This window comes from Malaclemys terrapin, chromosome 3 (assembly GCF_027887155.1).
Source record: "Malaclemys terrapin pileata isolate rMalTer1 chromosome 3, rMalTer1.hap1, whole genome shotgun sequence".
Classification (NCBI taxonomy): domain Eukaryota; kingdom Metazoa; phylum Chordata; order Testudines; family Emydidae; genus Malaclemys; species Malaclemys terrapin.
The window spans coordinates 76976629-77002572 of record NC_071507.1 but is presented as its reverse complement, the minus strand read 5'-3'; the positions used below and the strand labels follow the sequence as shown (position 1 = coordinate 77002572).

Sequence of the window (25944 nt, the reverse complement as noted above, 5' to 3'; positions counted from 1 at the left end):
CTAACAAACTCCTTAGGGTGTAACTGAGCAGGCACTGCACTACTGGGCAGTAGACTACCTTAAACTCTGGTGGTGTTAGGTAGGTGTTAACTTGATTAGGCATTGGATAGTCTAGAAAAAACAAGCCCTTCTTAAAGTTTCATCATCCCCACCCCTTCAATGACCGCATCAGAGCTCACATGAGCCATCTCTGTGGAACTCGTTGCCAGATGTGAAAGCCAAAACTATAATAAGGTTCAAAAAATAATTGGATAAGTTTGTGGAGGATAGGTCCAACAATGGCTATTAACCCAAATGGTGAGGCATGCAACCCTCTGCTCTGAGCCTCCCTAGCCTCTGACTGTCAGAAGCTAGGAGTGGAGAACAGGGGATGGATCATTTGATAATTACCCTGTTCTGTTCATTCCCTGTTGGAAGACAGGATGCTGGGCTAGAAGAATCATTGATCTGAACTTCTATGACCATTCTTATGTTCTCAAGCTCCATCTACACATGTGGTTGGCACTGGTTTAACTAAGGGTATGAATAGTTAAATAGTTAGTTTAAACCAATGCAACTTTGTCTGACAACTTTTAAATACATGTAAACCTGGCTAACAATTTATTTTATTCTGTAAATTTATAGAAACAAATACAACAATCAGGTTTAAACAGATAAAAATGTCAACAGCAAGGTTTGCACCAGTTTAACAGTGCAAGCGTGAATGGCCAAGCCCAGAGGCCACCACAAAGTCCTCTAACAAACCCAGGGAAGGTTAGAGTGGATGTCAAGATTTGTAAAGCCATGGCTACCTGGGAAAGTATTTTTTTTGTTGTTGTTTTTTTTCTCCTCAGTGTAACCTAAAGTGTGAATTTAAATTGATAATTATACCAGTCAATTCATATGGACACTTGTTTGAAATTCACATTTCAAGAGGAAGTAAATACTATGCAAAGAAAAGTAACCTGTATCCAAGTCAAATTAAAGGAAGAGCACAGACCAACTAGCTTTGACCAACGCATTTGTAATATGGAGACTGAATTTTATCCAGTAGAATATTTTTACCCTACAATAATTGAGCAAGTCAAAAGTAAGGATAAATGGAGAGCAAGCTACATCAGTCTTCCTATTCAAGAGGTTTTGCCCCCCATTTTACATAGAAACAATTACATGTGGTATCTACTGTTTGAACAATAACAAGATTAGCAAACTTTATTGGGAAAAGGGATACTGTGAATTTAAGGGGAAACTACTGCAGAATGGCAAGGCTACTGGCTAAAGCAGATGACTAGGTTTCAGACCTATTGCTATTTCCAGCTGTGGCAACTGGCTTACTGAGTAATCTTGGGGAAGTCACTTAACCTGTCAGCGCTTCAGTTTACCCACTTTTGTAAAGGTCTTGAGATCTCTGGCTGAAACACTATGTAAGTTCAAAGTATCCTGTGTATTACATTGTGCACATTTCACAAAGGGATTGATTACTCAAAGCAACCAGCCCTGCCATTGCATTAGCTCACTCCTACAAACACATCTCCAAAAACTACTTGCTTCTTTATAAAAGGCTATTTTTTGTTGAAATGAGCCATCCCCATCAAGTACCTTACACCCTGGTTAGGACAGCAGGATGCTCAAAGTCCCACAAATCAAACATATCACTCTTCAGACAGCTGGTAGTTTGGGCTGGAGAGAAATGAAACCCGAAGTGGAAAGCCCTGCAAAGGACAACTCTGCTATATTTGTATATGTGATACATATTCCTGGCAACAAGGCTGATGGACCATTACCTGCTAAGTGGCCATTCTTTAGCAAGGAAAGGGACAGGGAAAAAAATCCCCATCTTAGCAAAGAAACAGTATGTAGTTTCCTTTCTTTATGAGACTACCTATCACCTTGCTCCCAGCTGGAAAAGCTTCCCAAAGGGGGAGAGGACTATAAAAAGAAGTGGCAGACACCCCTTGTCTCTCCCCTATCTGTCTCTGGTATTGCACCTAAAACAGTAACAACAAAAAACCAGCCGTCGGACTGTGGGGGGGAAAGGGTTCCTGACCTGAAAGCTTGGTCAGTAATCTGCTGGAGCAGGTGGTGAGAAAGTTTGCTTTGCAGCTAAGATAGTTTAAGCAGATACTAGTAAGCGTTTTATCTTTTTCTCTTGAGGCATAAAAGACAGAAATGGTCACATGTACTCACTTAAAAATTTCTTTGTAATACTCTATCTAATCCAGTGTGGTTAAGTTGAAGAGTCTGGATAACTATTTAAGGTAATAAGCTGGTATATTATTTCCTCAAGGGAAGAAGGGACTTAATGTATTTGTACTGTCGAGAAGAGGGCTGGACAGTACAGGACATACATTTCTGGGGAAAGATCTGCAACTGGGAATGTGTTATATCTGCAACATGACCAAGGTGGGTGAGAATCAGGGTGCAGCTGGCAGGCTGCAGTTACACACAGAGTACGTCTACACTACCCGCTGGATCGGCAGGTAGTGATTGATCCCTGATCGCTCTGCCGTCGACTCCGGAACTCCATCGCAGCAAGAGGCGGAAGCGGAGTCGACGGGGGAGCGGCAGCGGTCGACTCGCCGCTGTCCTCACGGCCAGGTAAATTGACCTAAGATACATCGACTTCAGCTACACTATTCGCGTAGCTGAAGTTGCATATCTTAGGTCGATCCCCCTCCCCCATGTAGACCTGCCACAGACACGTGTGTGGGTGTGGTTTGCATGCTGGAAGGTTGTTTGTGAGCGGCCCAGCTGGGAGCTATGAAAGCAAAGCATTGTAAGGCACTTAGATGCCAGGCACAGGTGACATAGCCCCTCACTGGTCTGGATTGTGCTCTGGTATGTCAGTTTCCTTTTCACAAATAACAAAAGAAAAACAAAATAATCCATTTAAACCCTACTGTGTGATTGCTTCCCCTGTACCGAATGTCATTCAAACTCTTTATAGATGTACTCATCTTTAGCTATTTGAGCCTATGGACATCATTATCTTGCCTATTCATGTTTTGTTACTTGCACCAACAACAGAATTAGTCTGGTTTCCAAGAAGTGTTAAAGACTATATTAGTCTTCAAAGCCATACAACTGACTAAATTGTTGTCCTCCTTCCCAGCACAATGGGTTCCAACTTCTAAAAATTCTTATGTCCTTACAGCCTGTTCATGACTCCACTTCAAACTGTCATTCCCGCAGTTAACCGGATTTTCAAGTGTGACAGCTTTGCACTGTATTTGCATCTATGCAGATATGGCTTCCTGGCAGTTAGGGGAATTCATCACTATGTATCCATCCCTTATTTTCTCTTTTTGCTATCACCCCTCTTTTCCATGTGATTATTACAAGCCTGGCTGCCTTTTTGAAGACCTGCCAGAACACTTAAAACACGTTCTCTCCTTGGCCAATTTTTAAGGTTAAAAGTTAAAAGCAGTTTTTTAGATGACATTCTGAAACCCCAGTAAACTGTTTCAAAATCTAAAGTAGTACCACATCAACACACAAGCACAGATAAATCTTTATTGCCTTAACTTTGATTTTCAAAAATGAGCATTGGGTATTTAATATGTAGTAGCTTTATGTCTTTATATGTACAACATTACAACTGCATATTAGTATTAAATGAACAGTGATACTTTCATAACTCAGTGTATTTATAAAATGATTTTTTTTTATCAAAATACACTTTTCACTAGGATAATAAATAAAATCCAGCCAAACCCACCTACACAAAGTTAAAATTAACTCTGGTAGATTTCAGTGTGGTACATAGTTCTTAACTACCATATTCGCCCCTTTTATCCCATCACTGATGCTCATCTTCTGGGCTAAGAAAACACTTATTTTCCGCCATTGTGGTGCGATTTCTCATTCCACGTCATCTTCAGCCAAGCATTGTGCATTTACAATTCTCTGTAAAAAAAACCCAAACACTTAATAATTATAAAACTGTCACTAAGAAATTGATGATTGAACATACATAAACAATAAAAAGTTTGGCATACAGAGTTTTTTTGTAGATTATAACTGGAAAATCAAAGTATTGGCAATATTTGACAAAGTCAATGTCATATAAATCGCATCTCTTATTAGTGATGCAGTAATCACTTGTGTGTACTGTCATTGTTCTCTAATGAAACAGTGACTGCTGTTCCTGATCATTGAGACAGTCTATATTTCCCATGTTTATGCCATCTTTCATCCCCAACTGCTTTAGGAATTACATACACACAGCACTGAAATGCAGTCACGCATGGGCTGGAAGGTGGCAACCAACTAACACGTACAACATGGCCCAACGCTAGGAGAAGGAGAGCTAGTCATCAAGAATACACAACCAAACCCTTATTCTTCCAAAGGAGCGCCATGTGATTTTTAGCGTCCACCTAGGGTAGACAGGACTCTGTTCTTAACACATTATCCAAAAGAACACACATGGTTCTCAATCCAAGAAGGATATTTTGAAACTAGAGCTACAAGGAGTTTTAGCTATTTAACCATACAAGATACAAGAAGTTCAGTTCATATACCAATCACCTTCTAAGTTTAAGAGGGGACAGTTTGTTTTCAGTTATATAAACTGAAAAACAAAGGTGTTAAAATTCTTGATCATGACACCTTTTATGGCCTTCAGGCCTGATGTTCATGTTGTAGTTCAGCTCATATAGACTGTATATTATAGAAATATGCACTGAGTTTAATTTCTGAGTATTTCCCTTATTAACCTTTATTTGTCAGGGCTTAAACATGTAGAATCAAAATTCTCTTCAGGATTAAACTTGAAATGCCAGGTTCTATACTTGTAGGGAGTTTGACTAGATTGGACAGTGATTACGAAGGGTTATGGTGGTAATTAAGATTTATTCCTCTTTTAGGTGTTGAGAGTAGGCATATTTGACACCACTCATAGCTACTCAAAGTGCAATGTTTAAAATTTATACAGAATTTACAATTTGTGTGAGTTTTGCTGAGCTTACAATGAGCAATGTCCACAACTCAGTACTGTTCTGACTTGCAAGTTATTTAAATAAGTATGTTCTATTGCAGAGAGCTGTGATATCCTAATACGATAAGCAAATATGTCCATTTTTCTGACACCGCAGGACTTATGTCACGTGACAAAACATTCAGATGTATTTTCAGCACTGTATTATTAATGATGTATGTGTATTAAAGATGACCAGCAAGTGTTCTAGAAAACATTTTAATGTTTAGAAACAGGTCTTCAAAAGACAACTGTCAACTTTAGTTCCAGAGTGATGCACCCAGAATGCATAATTCTGCAAGGACTTGCAGAGATGACCTAGAAAGACTAAAAGTATTAGTGGCTTCCATTACTTTGATGTGGTGTAGAATTTTTTTTTTCTCATTACTATTTTATATTACTTAGAATATATAATTTAAAACCACATCACAATAAAAGCACCCACCACTTACCTTCTACCTTTACCCCCCGCCCCACAGGTATCTGGTAAGAGATGATTTGCTTAAAGGCATCAGAACTGGAGCAGATACTACAGATTCAGAGTTGCTGACACACAAAGAAAAGGGGATTCAGTAGGTAACTACAGAGTTAACTTTTCCATTTCAACTTTGCAATTAATTTTTAATCTATGAACACACAGTACTTTTCTCATACTCATTTTGAAAGCGTAAATGGAAAGGAACATTTATCATCCAAATGATGAATTTTTGTCTTCCCAGTGGAACCAGTAAAATATCCACCTTCCATAAAGACCAAATAATGGAACTACTCTTCACCAAGGTTATTTCCAATCCCCAAAAATGGGGGGTGGGGGAAAGTTTTACATACCTGGCTAATTGTTGGGAGCTTAGTCAGAAGCATCTGGAACACTGGTGGTGGAAGAGTCTGCTGTAGGACTTGTAATAACTGCTGTGGCTGTCCACACACAGCAATGGCATTTGTCAAGTGGTCCACACCCTTCTCATAGTCACCTATGAGACATAAGGTTTCACTTCAAATTTTGTCTTTAGTGCATTACGTTACATTGTTTGACTTAAGCTACCTCACTATATCTACAAAGTAGACTGCAAATATTACCCCCTCACCACCATGTTGAATGTTTTTAACTAAAACCTGTCTTCATCCAGTCAGATAAAGTAAGCTTAAATTTTCATTTCTGATGGCTAATTTCTTTAAAAGTTTAACTCCACTAATTTCTGCTAACCTAAAATATCATCCAACTGTGATTCCTAAGTCTAACTACATATATACTAAATACAGAAAGAAATCTGTCAAGAATTTTCACCACAGTTTTTAGACATACCTATCATTTCACTGCCTCCATTAAGTGAAAGGGGTTTGTCTCAGAGGGGGTTCACATCCTAATGATACTATCCCAGAGGAAGCTTCATTTATTGATGCACAGAGGAATTGAACTGCTACATTTCCCACAAGGAAGCATGAAAATCAGTTTCAGGATTATTGTATTTTAAAGTAAAATTTTGTCTGATGTAAATTGAAAAATATGTAACTTTTAAAAGTAAATTTGAAAACTGGTGTCTAAAGGGAAGCAGATTCTTCCATTGTTATGCATCAAAATGGTAGCCTCTTATGTGATTATTTTTTTATATTACATTAGGTGAGAAGTTTAGTGATTTTTTATTTGAAATGTTTCAGAGTAACAGCCGTGTTAGTCTGTATCCGCAAAAAGAAGAACAGGAGTACTTGTGGCACCTTAGAGACTAACAAATTTATTAGAGCATAAGCTTTCGTGGACTACAGCCCACTTCTTCGGATGCATATAGAATGGAACACTCCGAAGAAGTGGGCTGTAGTCCACGAAAGCTTATGCTCTAATAAATTTGTTAGTCTCTAAGGTGCCACAAGTACTCCTGTTCTTCTTTATTTGAAATATTCAATATTGTGCGGGAAAGTGTTTCTTCCCCATATTTTTCATTTCTTCCCAAAGAAAAGACTGCAAGTCAATTTTAACTTGTACATAGCTGCAGGAGAGATGGGAGAAGTGTCAAGAGAACTGCATGAGAAATTACAAAAGGTGACAATAGAAGAGAATATTAAAATGGCACTTTGACCTACATCTGTTAAAACAATCTTTGCACAGTTTAAAAATATGGCATATTAAAGCTCTGCAAAACATTTAGTTAATGCTTCTATGTCAGGCCACAACACTCTTCTCCCTGCCAGACTGGAGAAGAATTCCTTTTATAGCTTCCCATCTTAGAGACTTTTGCAACAATCACCTTGTGCTAGTAATTCCTCGCCAAGCTGTATCTCTTCAAGGAAGAACTTTTGTACAGCTTCAGCATCTTTTAAATCAGGTAACTGTAATACACCAACAACAAAAAATTGGCAAGGTCTCAAAAAGCATCAATTAATACATAAACCACAAAAGAGCTGCAACTTAAAACAAAATTGAATAGCTACACATTTGTAGAGGAAAACTGCAAAAGGGGGTTTAAAAAGCAGCATCTTAGAATAGAATAGCCTGCTAAGTTACGAGATTTAGATGAATGTTTCTAAAGATCAGGCATGAACGACTTCAGTACATCATTGCATTTACCACTCTCTGCGATGGTGTTTTAAATTTTTATATTCAAATAATTTAAAGGAAACTACTGTTTGTTTTTTAAAAAGAGTTTAAATTCTAAGATGCTTTGTAACAGATAGACATTGAGTGTAAGTCTAACAATGTTTCTCATTTTGGGCAAGACAAACTATTTTCCACATTGCTCATTAGGGGACTCACTAACAGTAAGTAAAGATGTTATCAAATCCAAAGCTTCGGCTAGAAACTTAACACTTCAGGTATTCAGAATTCATCTGACTGATCTGGTAACCATTAAACCCTACAAATTCCTAAACAGATAATCCTCTGAGGAGCTGAGCACCCTCAGTTCACACTGAGCTCAGAGAACTGGAAGAGCACAATACCGCCTAGTATTGGCCCCTCATCTGTTACGCAGAAGAGAACACAACCCCCACAGATGGTTATTTATGGAAGTCAAAAAACCCCAGTGCATATTGCAAGAGGGTTGTTAGCATTGGAAGCAAGGACACAGCACCCTTTGAACAGATCCTACTTACAATTAATCTTGGTATAAACAAGACATTTTTCAAAATAGGACTACAGACATGAACACGGTATTACCTTGGAAAGCCCTGCTCTCTCTTTGGCAAGCTTCTGTTTCTTCCTTCCTGTAGATAAAAATATCATGGGTTTAATTTATAATTATTTTATAATCTTCTGTTTTTATTTTAAAACAGTGAATGGTCCAAAGTTATTTTCAGAATAAGGAACTGATAATTACATGTACTAAACACTTATGGATGAAGGCTGAGGGACGCAACCCAGGCCCACAGCAGAATATCAATGAACCTACTACACAAGTGGCAACTGAAAAATCCTTTAGCAAAGGATGAATTATATTCTGTGCAGTTCTCTCTCTTTGGAGACAATCATGTTTTAATGGCCATCCATCCCCTAGCCCAATCAGAGGCATTAAGGCAGAGGTGGGCAAACTACAACCCACAGAACTGTCCTGGCTAGCCCCCGGCCCCTCCCCCCACAGCCTCAGCTCCCTCGCTCTGCCACTGGCGCAATGCTCTGGGTGGCGGGGCTGTGAGCTCCTGGGGCAGAGCAGCTGCAGAGCCCGGCCTGACCCGGTGCTCTGTGCTGCGTGGCCCAGCTCCAGCCGGGCGGCACGGCTATAGCGCCGCCACCCACCGGTGCTCCAGGCAGCACAGTAAGGGGGTAGGGAGCGGGGTTTGGATAGAGGGCAGGGGAATTTGGGGTGGTGGTCGGGGTGTAGATAGGGGTTGGGGTGGTCGGGGGAGGAACAGGGGGTTGAATGGGGGCAAGAGTCCCGGGGGGCAGTCAGGAAGGAGGGGGGGTTAGATGGAGCAGCAGGGGTCAGTCAGGGGACAGGGAGAAGGATGGCTGGATGGGACAGGGGTTCCAGGGGGGCCATCTGGAATGAGGGGAGGGGTTGGATGGGGTGGCGGGGGCAGTCAGGGGACAGGGAGCGGGGGTGTGTGTGGATGGGGCAGAGGTCCCAGAGGGGCCATCAGGGAACAGGAGGAGGCCGGGCCGCAACCCCCTCCCCTAACTGGCCCTCCATACAATTTACGAAACCCGATGCAGCCCTCAGGCCAAAAAGTTTGCCCCTCCCCCCTGCATTAAGGAAAGCACTGGGCATACAGTCTCAGGAAGGATGAGTTCTTCTCCCACTGACTGTACTATGTACTACAGAAACTGTACTGTTGGTTACTCCTGCTCCATGCATGCCTGGCCAAAGAAGAGACAAGCATGCAAAGAATGAGTAGTACAGGATTATTACATTAGGTGCTCAGGATTCCTTTACATATGTCTTTGCCTTCATGAGCAGCTGAAGAGTTTGGTCTTCAAATCAAGCCAACCTAACCTTGAGTCATGTTACCTCAGTGAACAGCCAGTTAAATATCCTTTTGGGTATTCTGCATCTCAGGTAGCTTATGGGCTGAAGAGAGCCCACTGGAGAAACATCACTAGCCACAAGCCCTCTCTAATAGGTAAGAGAGAAGGGTTGGCACCTGGTAAAATAGGCTCAAGTGAGCAGAAGACAACAAACTCCCCAAATAATGTTAAAGCGAACAGAGTCTGAGCAAATAAAAAACTGTTGGGAAAGAAATGACATTTACGGGATCATCAGGTAGCATAGGAATACAGAAGTCGATTTAGGGCTTGTCTACACTAGGAAGTTGTACCACTATACCAGTATGGCATAGACAGTTCAAAATAGCACAACTCCTGTTGTCGTCAATGCAGTTAGGGATATAAACGTGCTTTATACTAGTACAGCTATTCCTCTATGGGAAGAGGAATAACTATCATTGTGTTCCCACCCTTAACTGAAACAGTTATGCTGAAAAAAAGTTTTTACAAGTGGAGATCAGGCCTTAATAAGTGTATTAGATCACTAGACAGTGAACAATTAGGGGTTGACAAAAATTGCTGATCATATGGCCCATTAGAATACACGTAAGCAATTGCTCTAATGGCCAAAAGGATATTTGGAACAGTAGAGGGTCCACACTATGAAAACATCTGCAACCCCCTGCATCAGTTGACAATTTAATGTATGAAAAACTGGAGATGTACAATCAACATTGTTTATGGAAGACATTTATAAATTTCAACTTCTATCAAAATGATACCTGCAATACTATCCTGATCCCTACATTTCCAGAACACATTTAGACTACTATGCCATATTGCAGATGGAGAAATACATGAAAAAAAAGATATTTGCAATATTAAACTGCAGTGCATTATAAAGAACATTTTGTCTCTAAATCTACCACTCAAAACAATTTATGCTTGAGAAATTAGTGTTCTCTCTCAGTTAACCCCCAGTTTCCTTGATTTGCATATGCAAGTTTAAGTAGTGCTAGCCTGAGACTTGATTTACAAGGAAAGCAATTTTAAAAGACAAATTTAAAAGGATCAAGAAAAACATTTAACATGTCCCTACCCTCCACGAGAATACAGAATTCATGCTGAATGCAGTAGCTGAAGTCTATTCAGCATGAGTACAGCAGCTACTACAAAATAACTATTTCCAGGGATAATCACTTCATAAATTCAGCATTCAGAGATCTGCTCTTAAGGAAAAAAAACTTTGGTTTTAGAATCTCCTGTCGGAACAGGAACAGACATTTAAAAATGTAGATGTTTCATGATTCATCATAAGTAGGGGAGATGCATTTTAAGCCTGCAGAAGAACAGTCTTTAAAAAGGGAGTATAGAGAAGATGCAAAAGGTAATTCTAGGTTGTTATTGTCGGATTATGCCATTTTAAAAATAAGATTACATTTTGAACCTATTCTTGGGATGCAGAGATATTTTCCAGTACTTACTGCTCTACATTATACTACACAAGTAGTCCTCGGATAAAAAGCCATTGGGGCCTAGAATTGTTCAAATCAGTTCCAAAAGTTAATGCCATCATTTCTTCTAGAACCTAGAATGCTTACAGATCTACAGCATAAATTCACTGGTTACAACAAGTAGAGAGAACCCTAACAAATGCTTCTAGAGAATATCTGTGAATTCCTTCCACACCTGTTTGCTGCAGCAAGCTTAAAATATTCTTGGAGCAGCAGATAGGAGTACGGCTTCAAGCGTGATAGCAAGGAGCAAAGTAATTAGAAAATTAGGCCTTGGAAAAAACTAAGAACTCTCCCATACAAACCTAAATAGAAATGAAAGTTTCCATCCATTCTAAAAAAACAAAATGGTATTTTTTACTATATGAAGTTAAGGTTTATAGGAGGGCTTTGGGTTAACATAGAAACCCAAATGCTCATCTTGACTGTCTACTTTTGTACAGAGACAAGGAGCGGGAGGTAATATCTTTTATTGGACCGATTTCTGCTCGGAAGAGAGACAAGCTTTACACAGAGCTCTTCTAATCTTCAGGTGTGGGAAATGTACTCAGAGTCACAGCTAAATACAAGGTAGAATAGATTATTTAGCATAACTAGTCAAAACATTTCAAGGCACCTTTCAAGGCCACTTAGCTGTGAGACTGAGTATATTTACCAGACCTGAAAGCTTGTCTCTCACCAACAGAAGTTGATCTAATAAAAGACATTACCTCACCCACCTTGTCTCTCCAATATCCTGGGACCAATATGACTACACAACATTGTATACTTTCATATAGAACTGTTGTTTTGTAATCAGCATTTGTGACCCAAGGACTTCAGGGTGCCAACTGCCAAAGGGCACTGGAGTATACAGATCCTTGAATTCACCAACCCCCCCCCCCCCCCCCAAAAAAAAAACCTTATGTAAGGACTCTAATGAAAGCCTGTGTCACATTAGTCATCACAATGTATGAAAAATGTATATATGCTAAAAATTATCTTCTTGTAGTTAAAGACAGGTCATTAAAAGGCAGCATACACCTTGAGGAAAACTTCTACAGACAGGAGGTGGCTAGACATTTATCTTCCTGGTGGACCATTATGTATCTTACAATACAAGTCTGTCAGCATACAGTCTCAAATCATAAAGAAGAGCTTAGACTTCAGAAGGAAATTGACAGGAAGAGGTAACAGCAGGGGATTGCGGGGGACGGGATGGGACGACTATTTTCAAGTGAACATCAAAGGTCTGGTATATCTGGGGGTGCAGAGACATACTGGCATTCCTTCAATCAGCCATCCTGGCTGAAAACACTGGGAAAAGGACTTGGGGTGAGCTATCCTATAAGAAACAGATGGTCTTGTGAATTAAATTTAGGCTCTAGAAAGCATGTTATGATTTTGTTTCATATGTAACCATTTGTTTCCAATATTCTTACTATTATTTGAATATCTTCTTTGACAATATATTTATTCTGGTTTTCCCTATAAACATATCTAAGTGCTGTGTGTTAAGTGGAGCGGTGAATCTTGTTAGCTGATGTGTAATATTCCTTTTGGAGAATTAGGCTATATCCACACTACGTACCTTTTAGCGACACAGCTGTGCTACTAAAAGGTGAGAAGTGTAGTTGCTATTTGTCGGCAGGTGCTCTCCAGCCGACAAAGCGCTGTTCACACCGGCACTTTTCATCGGCAAAATTTTTGTCATCTGGGGTGTGTGTGTGGTTTTTTTTCACACCACTGAATGACAAAAGTTTCTTCATTCAGGTTCCAGTGTAGACAATGCCTTAGAGAGTTCTGAAAGTGTTCAGGGAAACAGGGTCGGGACACTTTAGGGACGCTTGGAGGTTGGTATGTGCCTATTGCTAATCTGTACAGAGAGAGCAAGGCATGTTTGCATTTTCAGAGGCTGGTGGAATTGGGGAGCTGATCCACAGCAGGCACACGACAAGACTTCCACACACTAAGGGCAGGTGGTACCAAGGTACATCACAGCATCCAAGAACCATTTCCTAAAATATAGCTTCGGGGACTAACGTTCCGAATGCTTACAACATAAAATTAGTGAAGTAACCCTGAAAATGAAAGTGCAGACAACATTTCTATGCCAACCAATACTTGGGACAAGAAACACTGAAGTCAAGTAAACACCAAATATACCTATATTAGAGTCTCACTTCAGTAATTGAAACAGAGAATAGATCTGACACTGCAGCTTCCAATAGAAATTAATCTAAGCAAGATCAAGAGACTATCACTTTCAAACACTGCACAAGAGTTTAGTGTGTCAGTCACTTTCAGGATCCATGGACAGTAATGCATTTTTTTTTTTTTAAATGTTTGGAACATGAATCTGGCCTATTTATTTTTGCTATGGCCTTTGATTCCCAGATAGTTTCCTAAATACATGCCAGAAAACAGAAGATATAACAGTATAGTCTTGGTGCCCTGTCCCCCTCACCACTCAGTATTAGACTATTAATTGCCATGTATATCCATATGATAGACAATCCACTGCTTCCAAACAGATACATTTCATCAATCTCTAATATCATGGAAACTTAAAAAGGTTATATTTTTTAATCTTTGGATTGTATTAATTGTTAAGATCTAATGCCTAAATTGTGTCTACTGTCTACACAAAGTAGTCATGAAATTTTCCTTCTGTTTCTCTACTACTAGTGCAGTTCCACACGGTGGGAGCACCAATGCAGACCAGCTACTGCATTTTGACCACTATTTTGTCTAACTGTTCTCAGAGCAGGCCTAGTCAACAGTGGTAAAGACGCCACTGACCTGTCTACACTAATACACTCTGTTACTAGCACCTGTTGAGCTGCCCTGGTACTAGAGAAACAGTGGAAGCCACAATGGAGAATTTCAGAAAAACCTCAGTATCAATAAGGCCTTACAGTCAAGAGCCAGTCACATCAATATGTAGATAAATCTCTGATAATTTTCATATGACTTTACATTGTGCCTCTTCATATAACCTTGTGGTAGGTCTACCCACGTGTGACCTCTGTTTTCATGGGACTTTGTATCAAAGCCTCATTTAGAAACTTTGCATTGCCCTTGGTAGAATATTATAGCCCCTAAGGATAGAATAAGATAGCTAGCAGTAGAACAAGAGCTCTCCCCCCCACCCCACTCTTAATCAATTGCCCTGTTGAATGAATGAGGTGTGGATGAGCAAGGCATGGAAGGCAGCACCTCCAGGCAGCCTCAACTGTTGGAGAGGGGCTGGGAGCCAGAGCCAAGGACAATAAAACGTGTCAAGTGGGCTCATTAAAGACAAGCAGACATACTGACGGCCTCGGGGGTTAGAAGCAAGCACCTTTTTTTGGAAACACCCTCTTTGCAGTATTGGGACAACACTCAAAAGAAAGCAGCACAAAGGACCAATGGACACAGACACAGAGTTTAAATCTGGTATAGATTTGCATAAGAGGAAAGCTGCTATAAAAGTGAGGTGTCTTGCAGAGGACCCCGGGTCTCATCTTGTCAACATGGGAGCATTGATCCGGATCGGCAGAAGCCCGGCTCCACCCCCTCCCCCATCTAACTCACCTGGCCAGTGAAGTTAAGGTGAGCAACTAATTGGTAACAAGACGGAGTGTGTTTGTGTGTGTGTGAGAGTGTAAGTGTAATATATTATATGCATATAATACAGTGTTAATGAATACATGTATTACTAATAAATGTGGCGTTTTGTCTTATTCCCCCTGAAAAGATCCTGTGCAGTACTTTAAAAACAACAAATACACACAAGGAACCAGAAGAGGTTCTGTATTCTGATGCACTTCACATGACATTGAAATTGAAGCTGCAGATAGGTCAAATGCAATGGAATATATCAGTCTTTTTACACAGGATTAATAATTTACACTTATGTAGACAAGTTTCATTAGAGGATCTCAAGGAACTCTAAGGCAGCTGATCTAATAAAACAATCTCTATTATGAGTTTAAATTTGTCTTGAAAGCTCCATTAGAGACCCTTGTCAAGGCACTATCAGCTTCATTACTCGAGCATCCAGCTGGCATTTTTAGTAGTCAATATTTCTACAAGGACACTTTGCAACATCCAACCTAATTTCTGCCAAATACTTTTTTAAAAATAGCTGACAAGGTCATGATTAGTACAGAACTGGATTTATTTCAAAGTCAACTTTCCCCATAGAAATCAGAAAACAGTGGGCGTTTTAATCCAAATCCAATAATGAATAATTTCTATGCCAGGTTAAAAATATATGCAAACAGTATTTCTATGGTCCCACAAATCAGAGCAGGGGTTGAGGATGCAGCAATAGTATAGCAGATAAATGGATGTACAACTGTGTTGCTTAAGAGCATAAATCAAAGGGAAGAAATATTCCTATTGGACCTGGAGTGAAAGGCTCATTCAACACAGAAAGTTAAGATTAAATAAAAAAAGACTAAGGCTACCACATGAAACTCTACATTTTTAATAATATCAAGTAAATATCCAGTTTTCAAGATTTCAGTCAACGGTAGTTTGGAACTAACGACAGATCTACACTATAAACTTACATTGGCATAACTGAAAAATCCACAATCCTGAGTGATGCAGTTATACTGACCTAACCCCCAGTGTAGACAGCAGAGGGAGAAGCTCTCCCTTCAGCCTAGTAGTGTCTCCAGTGAAGCGCTAGAGCAGCTTTTTCAGTGTAGACCTGCCCTTAGTAATACCAAAATGATGGCAGATGGGATAATCAGGCCCAAACTCTCTCATCAATAGTATAATAGCTATCTGGCATTTACATTATGAATAAATTTATAGACCATCTCAGTATATCAGAAATATGACTATACATGGTACAAGTATACTTGGGAATAGACCAAGTCATTTTAGAAGTAAACTTAAACACCCAAAAAGAATTCATTAAGTTATAAAATTAGACTGTACTCATTTCTTTTATTCCCAATTTTCAAAGCCAGAGGTGCAAAAGTGCACTATTGTAGCAATATTACAGGTGGTTCTTGCACAGAGAAACCAAGTTACCTGCCCATACATTGTATAGATACAGCTTAATACATGTTGCTTATCTGGCTTGTTGTCTGTGAAAGCTTGCCTATGAAATCAAGAAAAGCATGCTTTTGCCTGTAAATTAGTGTTTTATAAGTTACATATGACAATCCAGTCAGGGCTACTTATTGATTATTACAGTCCATATACAAGAGTGTTAAATCTTTAAGGATATTTTAAAATCCAAGATTTAGGTTGAGTACTCACGACTACCTTGACAGAAGAATGTAAATTATACCTATTTTTAGCATAGCAAGCTATGGATGTACTCCTCTTTGGCAAAAAATTCTCTTCAGCTTAGGAATTCTATATATTCAAGATTTGGTACAGGGATTCTCTGCCTCTCGACTAGCACATAAAGGTTATCAGCTCTAAGGAATGGTTTATAAGTAACTTCCAGAACTCAAATTTACAGAAAACTACAATCTTTCCTTTAAAAACATAACTCAATTACATTAGAGCATTTGATCTACTGTTGAAGATGTGAAATAACAAAGAGCCACAGGGAATTAGCTCCACATTTTGGATAGATCTTCAGTTTTTTCTTGCATTCGTTCTTATTCTGGAAGCTATGGCAATAAAGCTACCAGAGGGGTTTGAGAATGCAGTAAGTAACAGCAAAATGTGCAGGCTCAGAGCCCTTGAGTGTTGCTACTTTCCTCACTCAACTCTTAGCAATTTCTCAAATCAAGTTGTATGGTTTTATCCCCTTACCTCACAAATGCATTGAAACTGCAGCCAGATAATGCAATATGAAAATATTAAAAACACTCCCACATTCTCAGCCAAATTTGAAGAAAAGGAGGTGCTATGTCAAAGACAAATAAATCCTTGAATTGGAATCTTAACAAATAACTTATGCAAACCACAGAAATATAGTTAGATTAAAATGGATTCTCTGGTGCTATAAAAAAATAACTATTCAGATCCAGCTAAACTTGGAGAGATTCTTTATGCTTTTCTCTATCTCCTTCACACAAATCACTGTGCACCTCAGGCGAACACACAAGTAAGCATGAGCAAAGGCAACTGCCCCAGCCTATTCTTTTTGGTCCTCTCCCTTGAGTGAGACACCCCTACACCATTTTTGCATCTGAAGATTTCCCACCCCTTACATTTTACGAGTTGCTTGGCCTACTTTGCTGTGCACATCTAGTAACCAAGGAAACAGGGTCCCACGCAGGGAGGTCTCAAGGAAAGTGGGGTGGATGGAGGAAAGACAATCAATCTGGAACAAGACGCCGCTCCTCACCCCCTCCAGCAATTTACTGCGCACAGGACCGTCAGACAGCCTAGAACGCGTTCTGGGCAGATCGATCAACTCGCACGTGCTGGGGGAGGGTCAGCTTCCATGGGGGGGGGGGGAGAGAAGAGACCGCGGAGCGGGCCCGCTGCAATGCAACAGAGCCCAGCTAGGGTCGTGGGGTGGAGACAGAGGCAGGGAGGGAGACCCGCAGTGCGGGATGGGTGCGGAGCAGAGACTCCATGCGGGGGAGGAGCCGACAGGAGAAACCACGTGTGTGTCCGTGTCCCCCTCCCGCGGGAACTCCAGCACGCACATGGGGCGGACTCGCCAGCGCGAGGACAGGGTGAGGTGGTGGGGCCGGTGGGGAGGGCGCGCGCGCGAGGCCTCGCGGGGGAAGGGGCGGGGGTCCCGGACACTCACGCTCCCGCAGCCGGTTCCTGAAATTGGGGTCGCTCCGTCTCTTGCGGTCGAAGTAAATGCAGTAGCCGATGAAGAGGGCCCCGCAGAGGCCCGCGGCGAGGGCGCTGGTTTTACCCACCATCATCCTGCCTGGCAGCGAGGGAAGGGCCCCGCTGCGCCAACCCCCGAAGCCGGGCTCTGCTCTGCCTCACGCGGCACAGCGCGCTACCCAACCACCACCTTGGAGCGGGCGAAGAGAGAAAAGGCCCTCGCTTCCTGGTGTAACGTCATCGATCCGCGCCAGGAATAGCTGTCTGTCTACGTGCCTGAACGAAACACCCTGACTGCGCATGCGTGGGGAGCTCGCTCCAATTTTCACCGCCGGGCTTGACCGCAGACTGCGACCGCGTTCGTCCCTCTGCGCATGTGCGAACGATGGGGCCCCGTCCTTGTACCGACGCGAGGCTCGCGTGCTGGAGCCTGGGTTCGGTCGGGGCGGGGGGAAGCTGTTCGCGCACGTGCCCAGGCGGCTGCTCCAGCCTAGAGCGGCCCGGCCAGTGACCCGCGGGGCCGGGCGGCTGCAGCCCTGCCTCCCCGTCCCCGGTCACTGCGCTAAGGGGCGTTTCATAGCGAGGAGCGGGAGTCGCCTGTCCCTGCGTAATCGCCCCCGCCCCCCACCGGCTTAGATGCCCCGCTCCGGCAGGGCTGAGCAGCCCACTGTGCTCTCGGCCACCTCCAGCAGGTGTTAGTTTGCTGCAGATCTGGGAGAGCGGCACGGTCCAGGCCTGGAGCACAGTGTGCCAGGTGCTGCACAAACACAGAGCAGAGACAGCCCCTGCCTCAGGGAGTCCCGGTCCTCCCCGTGCAAGTTAGGAGACAGAAGGTGGATACTGACAAGACAAAAGCAACGGAGGGTCCTGTGGCACCTTTGAGACTAACAAGTATTGGGAGCATAAGCTTTCGTGGGTAAGAACCTCTCTTCTTCAGATGCAAGTAATGGAAATCTCCAGAGGCAGGTACATATCAGTGTGGAGATAACGAGGTTAGCTCAATCAGGGAGGGTGAGGTGCTCTGCTAGCAGTTGAGATGTGAACACCAAGGGAGGAGAAACTGTTTCTGTTGTTGGATAGCCATTCACAGTCTTTGTTTAATCCTGATCTGATGGTGTCAAATTTGCAAATGAACTAGAGCTCAGCAGTTTCTCTTTGGAGTCTGGTCCTGAAGTTTTTTTGCTGTAAGATGGCTACCTTTACATCTGCTATTGTGTGGCCAGGGAGGTTGAAGTGTTCTCCTACAGGTTTTTGTATATTGCCATTCCTGATATCTGACTTGTGTCCATTTATCCTCTTGCGTAGTGACTGTCCAGTTTGGCCAATGTACATAGCAGAGGGGCATTGCTGGCATATGATGGCATATATAACATTACTTGCATCTGAAGAAGTGAGGTTCTTACCCACGAAAGCTTATGCTCCCAATACTTCTGTTAGTCTCAAAGGTGCCACAGGACCCTCTGTTGCTTTTTACAGATTCAGACTAACACGGCTACCCCTCTGATACTGACAAGACAGGAGCGCAAGGAAGCACTGAGCGGATGATAGCATGCTGGGCCTGGCTTGGCATTTTTTGTCAGTGTCCCAGGCCCAGCAAAGGAGAGTTCTACAGTTGGATTAGAAGGAGGCCAATATGCTCACTTAGCAGCTATTTAGAGGGTGTTCCCAGGTAGGCAGTGGAGACTGTCATTATGGGCCATTTCTCTCTACCCCCATTCCTCCCAGCATGTAGTTACTGCACATGCATTTCAACAGCCACATAACATTTAGAAAACAAAAATGAAAGCTACTCGCTAAGTCTGAAGATCCGAAAATGCTTGATAGGGTGATGGAATTACTTTTTGACCCATGGTCTTCCCAGGATAGAGCTGCAGTGCCAGCTTTTTCCACAGGACATTATTAATCATGTCTATTACGTTAGCATTTGGGGCACAATCAAAAAGGAAGCCCCATTGTTGTAGGCATTTTACAAGTTGGTCAGTCAGTCCCTGCCCTGAGTTTACAATCTGTCTCAAACTAGCTATTGTTGAAGCCTAATCCCTGATCTTCCATGCCCCAACTTTTAGACCGGTCATCTGATTGATTTTAAAAATAGCATGTTTCTAATCAGATACATGCTACATTTTAGCAGTAGTTGCACCTTCAGCAGAGGGTCACTTACTTCATAGCTTGTGTAGCTTGAGTTTATTGCACCTTGCATTCTGGTTCTGCCACCACAAGCTCCCTTTCTGCCACTTGCCCATTCCCCACTATTTTAGGGACTACTTGATATTCCCCCCAATCTTCCCACAGGGTTTTTTGTGTCCCCAATGCCCCTGTCATACAATGGCTGCCTTTTCTCACCAAAACTCAAGGCAATTTTTGCAGTCTTACACCCAGCATTACAATTCAGTTGCTAAAAAGAGAAGGGAATCATTGTCATTTAGAAGCCAATCTTGCAAAGTGATGAGCACCCTCAATTTACACTAAAAGCACTGGGGATTAAGGGTTCTCAGCAGGGCCGGTGTAAATATTAGAGGGTGGGGGAAAGGAAGAGGAGACCTGCGGGGGTGGATCATGGCCCTTCCAGAGGATACAGGGTTAAAGAGCTGCAAAAGTGTAACCATCCTCAGTACGTGCCACCTTCCAAGGCTTCATCCCTATCCATCCCTGCAGAGCAGGTAAATAGAGCCCCATTTTTTGGGAAACTGAGACAGAGAAAAGGGACATGACTTGCCCAAGGTCACCCAGGGGGTCATTGTCGGAATCCTGCTTTGAACACAGGAGATCGAGGCTCCTAGTTCTGCGCTGGCTCGGACCATTAGACCAGAGGCCTTCAAGCTCTGAGCTCTGCACCTGCCCACACAAGGTATTAATCTGGAATTCAGGGGCAGCACCCTGCAAGTTTTCAGTGAAGAAACACAGCTGTTTCGAGTCCTTATGGCTACAAGGAAAATCTTCCAAAGGTGATGGGCGTCTAGCCAACACAGTTCTGTCTGCCTGAGTCTGCAGCCAGCCTGGGACAACAGCTCTAGAAAATGCGGCAGTGACTGTTAAGTCTAATTATGACACCCTCAGAGCCAGATTTTCATGTAACATGGGTGACCAGTTGCATGGTGCACAACCACTGCAAGTGTGCGAGTAACTCAGGTTAAGTGCAGCTGAACCCTGGGCAGGCTGTAGCACCCAAAAGATTTTTGTTCTCACACTGAATGACAGCAGATACACCAGAAACTTTACTAGGTAGAAGTTTAGTGACCACATTAGTGCCATATCGTCCCCACTCCCAGCATTGGGCCAACTGCTCCTCATCATTCTCCTGATTGCTTGTATTGTTATTGATGGGAAATCTGCTGTGGATTGAGGGGTGTATATTTTCATTAAATATGTAGACTAAATAATGAAATTCATAAATTTTCAAGCCGAATGTGCATTAATTCTAACGAACAATGCCACATTATGCAGTATTCATTTTTGAAAGTTTATAATAAGCGATGGTCGGGGGGGGGGAGGGGGAAGCACGCAAGGTGGAAGTTTCGCCTAGGGCACAAAATATCCTTGCACCAGCCCTGGCTCTCAGCATCTCACATGATTTTACATGGCATGCCTATAACAGAGAGAACATTTAAGCTATGTCTACATCTACAAGCTTAGAGTGGCACAGCTGTGCCACTGTAAGATCACTTTTGTAGCCGCGTTATGCCGATGGGAGAGAGCTCTCCCGTTGACGTAATAAAACCAGCTCAACAAGTGGCAGTAGCTATGTTGGTGGAAGAGTGTCTCCTGCCACCATAGCACTGTGCACACAACCACTTATGTGTCCGAAACTTCTGTCACTCGGGGGTGTTTTTTTCAAACCCTAGAGCAACATAAATTTGGCTGACATAAGTGGTGTAGACATGGCCTTAGACGTATGTAAAGACAAGACCAAAATGATATACTTTCCATAAGCAAAATATGACTCAACTGGTAGTACACTGCTGTATAAAGATCCCATGTATGTGTTTTCTCCAACACCCCTCTTTAGTCTGATATATAAGTACAGAACACACTTGCTGCAAGTTAAAGGAACATTGTCAACTTGAAATATAGTCCCCTTCTAGGGTGACCAGACAGCAAGTGTGAAAAATCGGGACAGGGGGTGGGGGGTAATAGGAGCCTATATAAGAAAAAGACCCAAAATTCGGGACTGTCCCTATAAAATCGGGACATCTGGTCACCCTATCCCCTTCACATGTGCATTAAAAAGTAGTTTCAGATACAGCAGAACCTCTGAGTTACAAACACCAGCGTTACAAACTGACCAGTCAACCACACACCTCTTTGGGAACTAGAAATATGCAATCAGGGTACAGCAGAGACCAAAAAAGAAAAAGTAAATACACTACAGTACTGATTTAAATGTAAACTACTAAAAAAAATAAGGGAAAGCAGCATTTTTATTCTGCATAGTAAAATTTCAAAGCTGTATTAAGTCAATGTTCTGCTGTAAACTTTTGAAAGAACCACCATAATGTTTTGTTCAGAGTTACGAACATTTCAGACTTATAAACAACCTCCATTCCCAAGGTGTTCGTAACTCTGAGATTCTACTGTACTATGGGTTGGATTTCAAAAGCACTGAATTGACAAAATTGCTGCCATTGAAGTCAATAGAAATGTTACCAAGAGGAGTGGGCCGGCCAATACTGAACACTTCTAAACCCACATACCCACTTTCTGTGATTTTAAAATATTCACTTTCCTAGTTTTTCTAAATGTTTCCTCTCCCCATTTGCTCTGTGAAAGACCACAAAAACAAAAGAAACTGATTTTACAGGAGAAAACTGAAAACGGACTATACAACTCTCTGCCAAATGCACAAACTAAACAAACTGAAAAAAAAAATTCTGATCTCTCTCAATTATAATTCATTTCTGATACAGCACTTCCACTATTACAGATGCTGAGTTGTAAAAAGCGGTTACTGTGACAATCAGAGTCCAGACTGAAGAACAGAAGGTTTAACCTCCCAAAAGAAGTAATTAAACCAATTGTATACTATGTCATTGCATTATAAAAATATATTAAGGTCTGTTATGAAAGCTTATAATGTTCTGAACTCGATAGTCACTATGAGATATGTATACAGACCTTGGTTATGAATTAGTGTATTTGTGTATATTGAAAACTGTGCTTATAAACTTCAGCTCCATCCAACAGCAGGGCAGTGAGCAGTCAGATGAGGGGGGTGGATGGGGAGGGCACCTCCCAAAACAGTTGTTTACACAAAATTGTCTTCAAGTAACTCCATTGTCCAGCCCAGGAAAGGAGAATGATGGATGATTAGAGTTAATGGAAAGACACTGAAACAATTGGGAACTGAAAAGAACACCCTGGCTCCAGGACATCAAATAAGGAGAGAATTTCCCCACTGTGAACTGAAAGAGAGAAAAAAAAGTAGAGGGTTTTTTAATCCAAAACTTGGATGACAGTCTTGAAGCAGTACGCTGGCTGTAAATGGTGGATGCCTCGTGTAGGTAAGTGATATGCTGTGGCAATAGGTAACTCATCAGAAAAGATTTTATCTAATATGAAAGTGAAAAGCCTGAGGTTCATAGAATCATAGAAGATTAAGGTTGGAAGAGACCTCAGGAGGTCATCTAGTCCAACCCCCTGCTCAAAGCAGGACCAACCCCAATTAAATAATCCCAGCCAGGGTTTTGTTGAGCCGGGCCTAAAAACCTCTAAGGATGGAGATTCCACCACCTCCCTAGGTAACCCATTCCAGTGCTTTACCACCCTCCTAGTGAAATAGTTTTTCCTGATATTCAACCTAGACCTCCCCCACTGCAACTTGAGACCATTGCTCCTTGTTCTGTCATCTGCCACCACTGAGAACAACCTAGGACCATCCTCTTTGGAACCTCCCTTCAGATAGTTGAAGGCTATCAAATCCCCCATCACTCGTCTCTTCTGCAGTGTAAATGAGCTCAGTTCCCTCAGCCTCTCCTAAGTCATGTGGCCAGTCCCCTCATCATTTTCACTGCCCTCCGCTGGACTTTCTCCAATTTGTTCACATCCTTTCTGTAGTGGGGGCTCCAAAACCGGACACAATACTCCAGATGTGGCCTCACCAATGCTGAATACAGGGGAATAATCACTTCCCTCGATCTGCTGGCAATGCTCCTACTAATGCAGCCCAATATACCGTTAGCCTTCTTGGCAACAAGGGCACACTGTTGACTCATATTCAGCTTCTCGTCCACTGTAATCCCCAGGTCCTTTTCTGCAGAACTGCCACTTAGCCAGTCGGTCCCAGCCTGTGGCAGTGCATGGGATTCTTCTGTACTAAGTGCAGGACTCTGCACTTGTCCTTGTTGAACCTCATCAGACTTCTTTTGGCCCAAACCTCCAGTTTATCTAGGTCACTCTGGACCCTATCCCTACCCTCCAGTGTATCTACCTCTCCCCCCAGCTTACTGTCATCCGCAAACTTGCTGAGGGTGCAATCCATCCCATCATCCAGATCATTAATGAAGATGTTGAACAAAACTGGCCCCAGGACTGACTTGCTTGATAGCGGCTACCATCTAAGACATTGAACTGCTGATCACCCCATAATCTACCCAGCTTTCTATCCACCTTGCAGTCCATTCATCCAATCCATACTTTAACTTCTTGGCAAGAATACTGTAGGAGACCATATCAAAAGCTTTGCTAAAATCACGGTATATCGTGTCCACCGCTTTCCCCATACCCACAGAGTGAGTTATCTCATCGTAGACGGCAATCAGATGGGTCAGGCATGACTTGCCCTTGGTGAATCCATGTTGACTGTTCCTGATCACCTTCCTCTCCTCCAACTGCTTCAAAATTGATTCCTTGAGGACCTGCTCCATGATTTTTCCAGGGACTGAGGGGAGGCTGGGTTAGGGTTAACCTGCGGATGGTCAATGTAAACAAACTGTCTCACAGCCCGCCAGCGGATTACCCTGATGGGCTGCAGGTTGCCCACCACTGCTGTAAACCCTTCAGGGCAGGGACTATCTAAATGAGGGGAGGGCAAACTACAGCCCGTGGGCTGGACCCAGCCCGTCAAGGCTTTGGATCTAGCCTGAGGGATTGCCACCCTTGTGGCGCCGCGGGACTAAGGCACGCCCCCTGCCTGCGCTGACCCCGTGCCGCTCCCAGAGGCGGCCAGCACGACGTCCCTACGGCCCCTGGGGGAGGCAGAGGGCTCTGCGTGCTGCCCTCACCTGCAGGCACCGTCCCCCACAGCTCCCATTGGCCAGGAACGGGGAACCGCAGCCAACAGGAGCTTCGGGGGAAGGTACCTGCAGGTGAGGGCAATGCGTAGAGCCCTCTTCCTCCCACCCCCAGGGCTGCAGGGACATGGTGCTAGCCACTTCCTGGAGCAGCATGGGGCCAGGGCAATCAGGAGGCCTGCCTTAGCCCTGCTGCCACCCCAGAGCCGCTCAAGGTAAGCGGCGCCAGGCTGGAGCCCGTACTACACACCCCCTGCCAAACCCCAAACCTCTGCCCTGAGCCTCCTCCCACACCCCTGCCCTGAGCCCCCTCATACATCCCACACCCTTCCTGCACCTCAACACCCTGCTTGAGCTCCCTGCTGCACTCCTCCCTGCACCCCCAACCACACCCCCTCCTGAACCCCAACCCCCTGCCCTGAGCCTCCTTGTACACCCCACACCCAGCACCCCAACCCCAACCCTACATTCATGGCCCTGCATGCAATTTCCCCAACCAGATGTGGCCCTTGAGCCAAAAAGTTTGCCCACCCCTGCTTTAAATAGACAAGACACACTGTGGAGCTCAGGCCCAAGGTTTCCTTACCTTGTCAAATATTTTTACTTTAAACATTATTTTTTTTAGTAGTTTACATTTAACAGTACTGTACAGTATATGGGTTGATTTTTTTTTCGTCTTTGTCTCTGCTGCTGCCTGATTGTGTAGTTCTGGTTCCAAATGAGGTGTGTAGTTGACCGGTCAGTTTGTAACTCTGCTGTTCATAACTCTGAGGTTCTACTGTACATCAGTGGCTGTTAGAGAATACAAGGAGTTCTGAAAACCCTGTTATGCATATATAGCAGAACTTCGGAGTTATGAACACCAGAGTTACGAACTGACCAGTCAACCACACACCTCATTTGGAACTGGAGTACAGAATCAGGCAGCAGCAGAATCAAAAGGGGGGCGGGGGGAGGCAAATACAGTACAGTACTGTGTTAAATGTAAATTACTAAAAAAATAAAGGGAAAAGCAGCATTTTTCTTCTGCATAGTAAAGTTTCAAAGCTTTATTAAATCAGTGTTCAGCTGTGAATCTTTGAAAGAACAACCATAATGTTTTGTTCA

The 25944-nt window shown here is 42.9% G+C and overlaps 1 protein-coding gene and 1 non-coding gene across 2 annotated transcripts; both read right to left on the bottom strand.

The window, feature by feature from the left end:
* Positions 1-3478: 3478 nt before the first annotated feature.
* TOMM20 (translocase of outer mitochondrial membrane 20) lies at positions 3479-17837 on the bottom strand. Its single transcript, XM_054023631.1, has 5 exons — positions 17583-17837; positions 8106-8152; positions 7198-7279; positions 5786-5928; positions 3479-3885 (listed from the first exon to the last, which is right to left on the bottom strand). Exons 1-5 carry the CDS (start codon positions 17704-17706, stop codon positions 3841-3843), a joined length of 441 nt encoding a protein of 146 aa, XP_053879606.1. The 5' UTR covers positions 17707-17837; the 3' UTR covers positions 3479-3840.
* On the bottom strand, positions 16387-16524 carry LOC128835199 (small nucleolar RNA SNORA14). The gene has a single exon (XR_008444616.1). It is a non-coding gene; the product is annotated as a small nucleolar RNA SNORA14 (small nucleolar RNA).
* Positions 17838-25944: the final 8107 nt, after the last annotated feature.

Bases quoted from the DNA above. Each gene is read 5' to 3' on its own strand.
- TOMM20 (XM_054023631.1), bottom strand. From the start codon at position 17,706: ATGATGGTGGGTAAAACCAGCGCCCTCGCCGCGGGCCTCTGCGGGGCC. The intron at 8,153-17,582 runs GTGAGTGTCCGG...TTTTATCTACAG, and splicing joins CAGGAACCGGCTGCGGGAGC to GAAGGAAGAAACAGAAGCTT. The intron at 7,280-8,105 runs GTAATACCGTGT...GGTGTATTACAG, and splicing joins AGAGAGCAGGGCTTTCCAAG to TTACCTGATTTAAAAGATGC.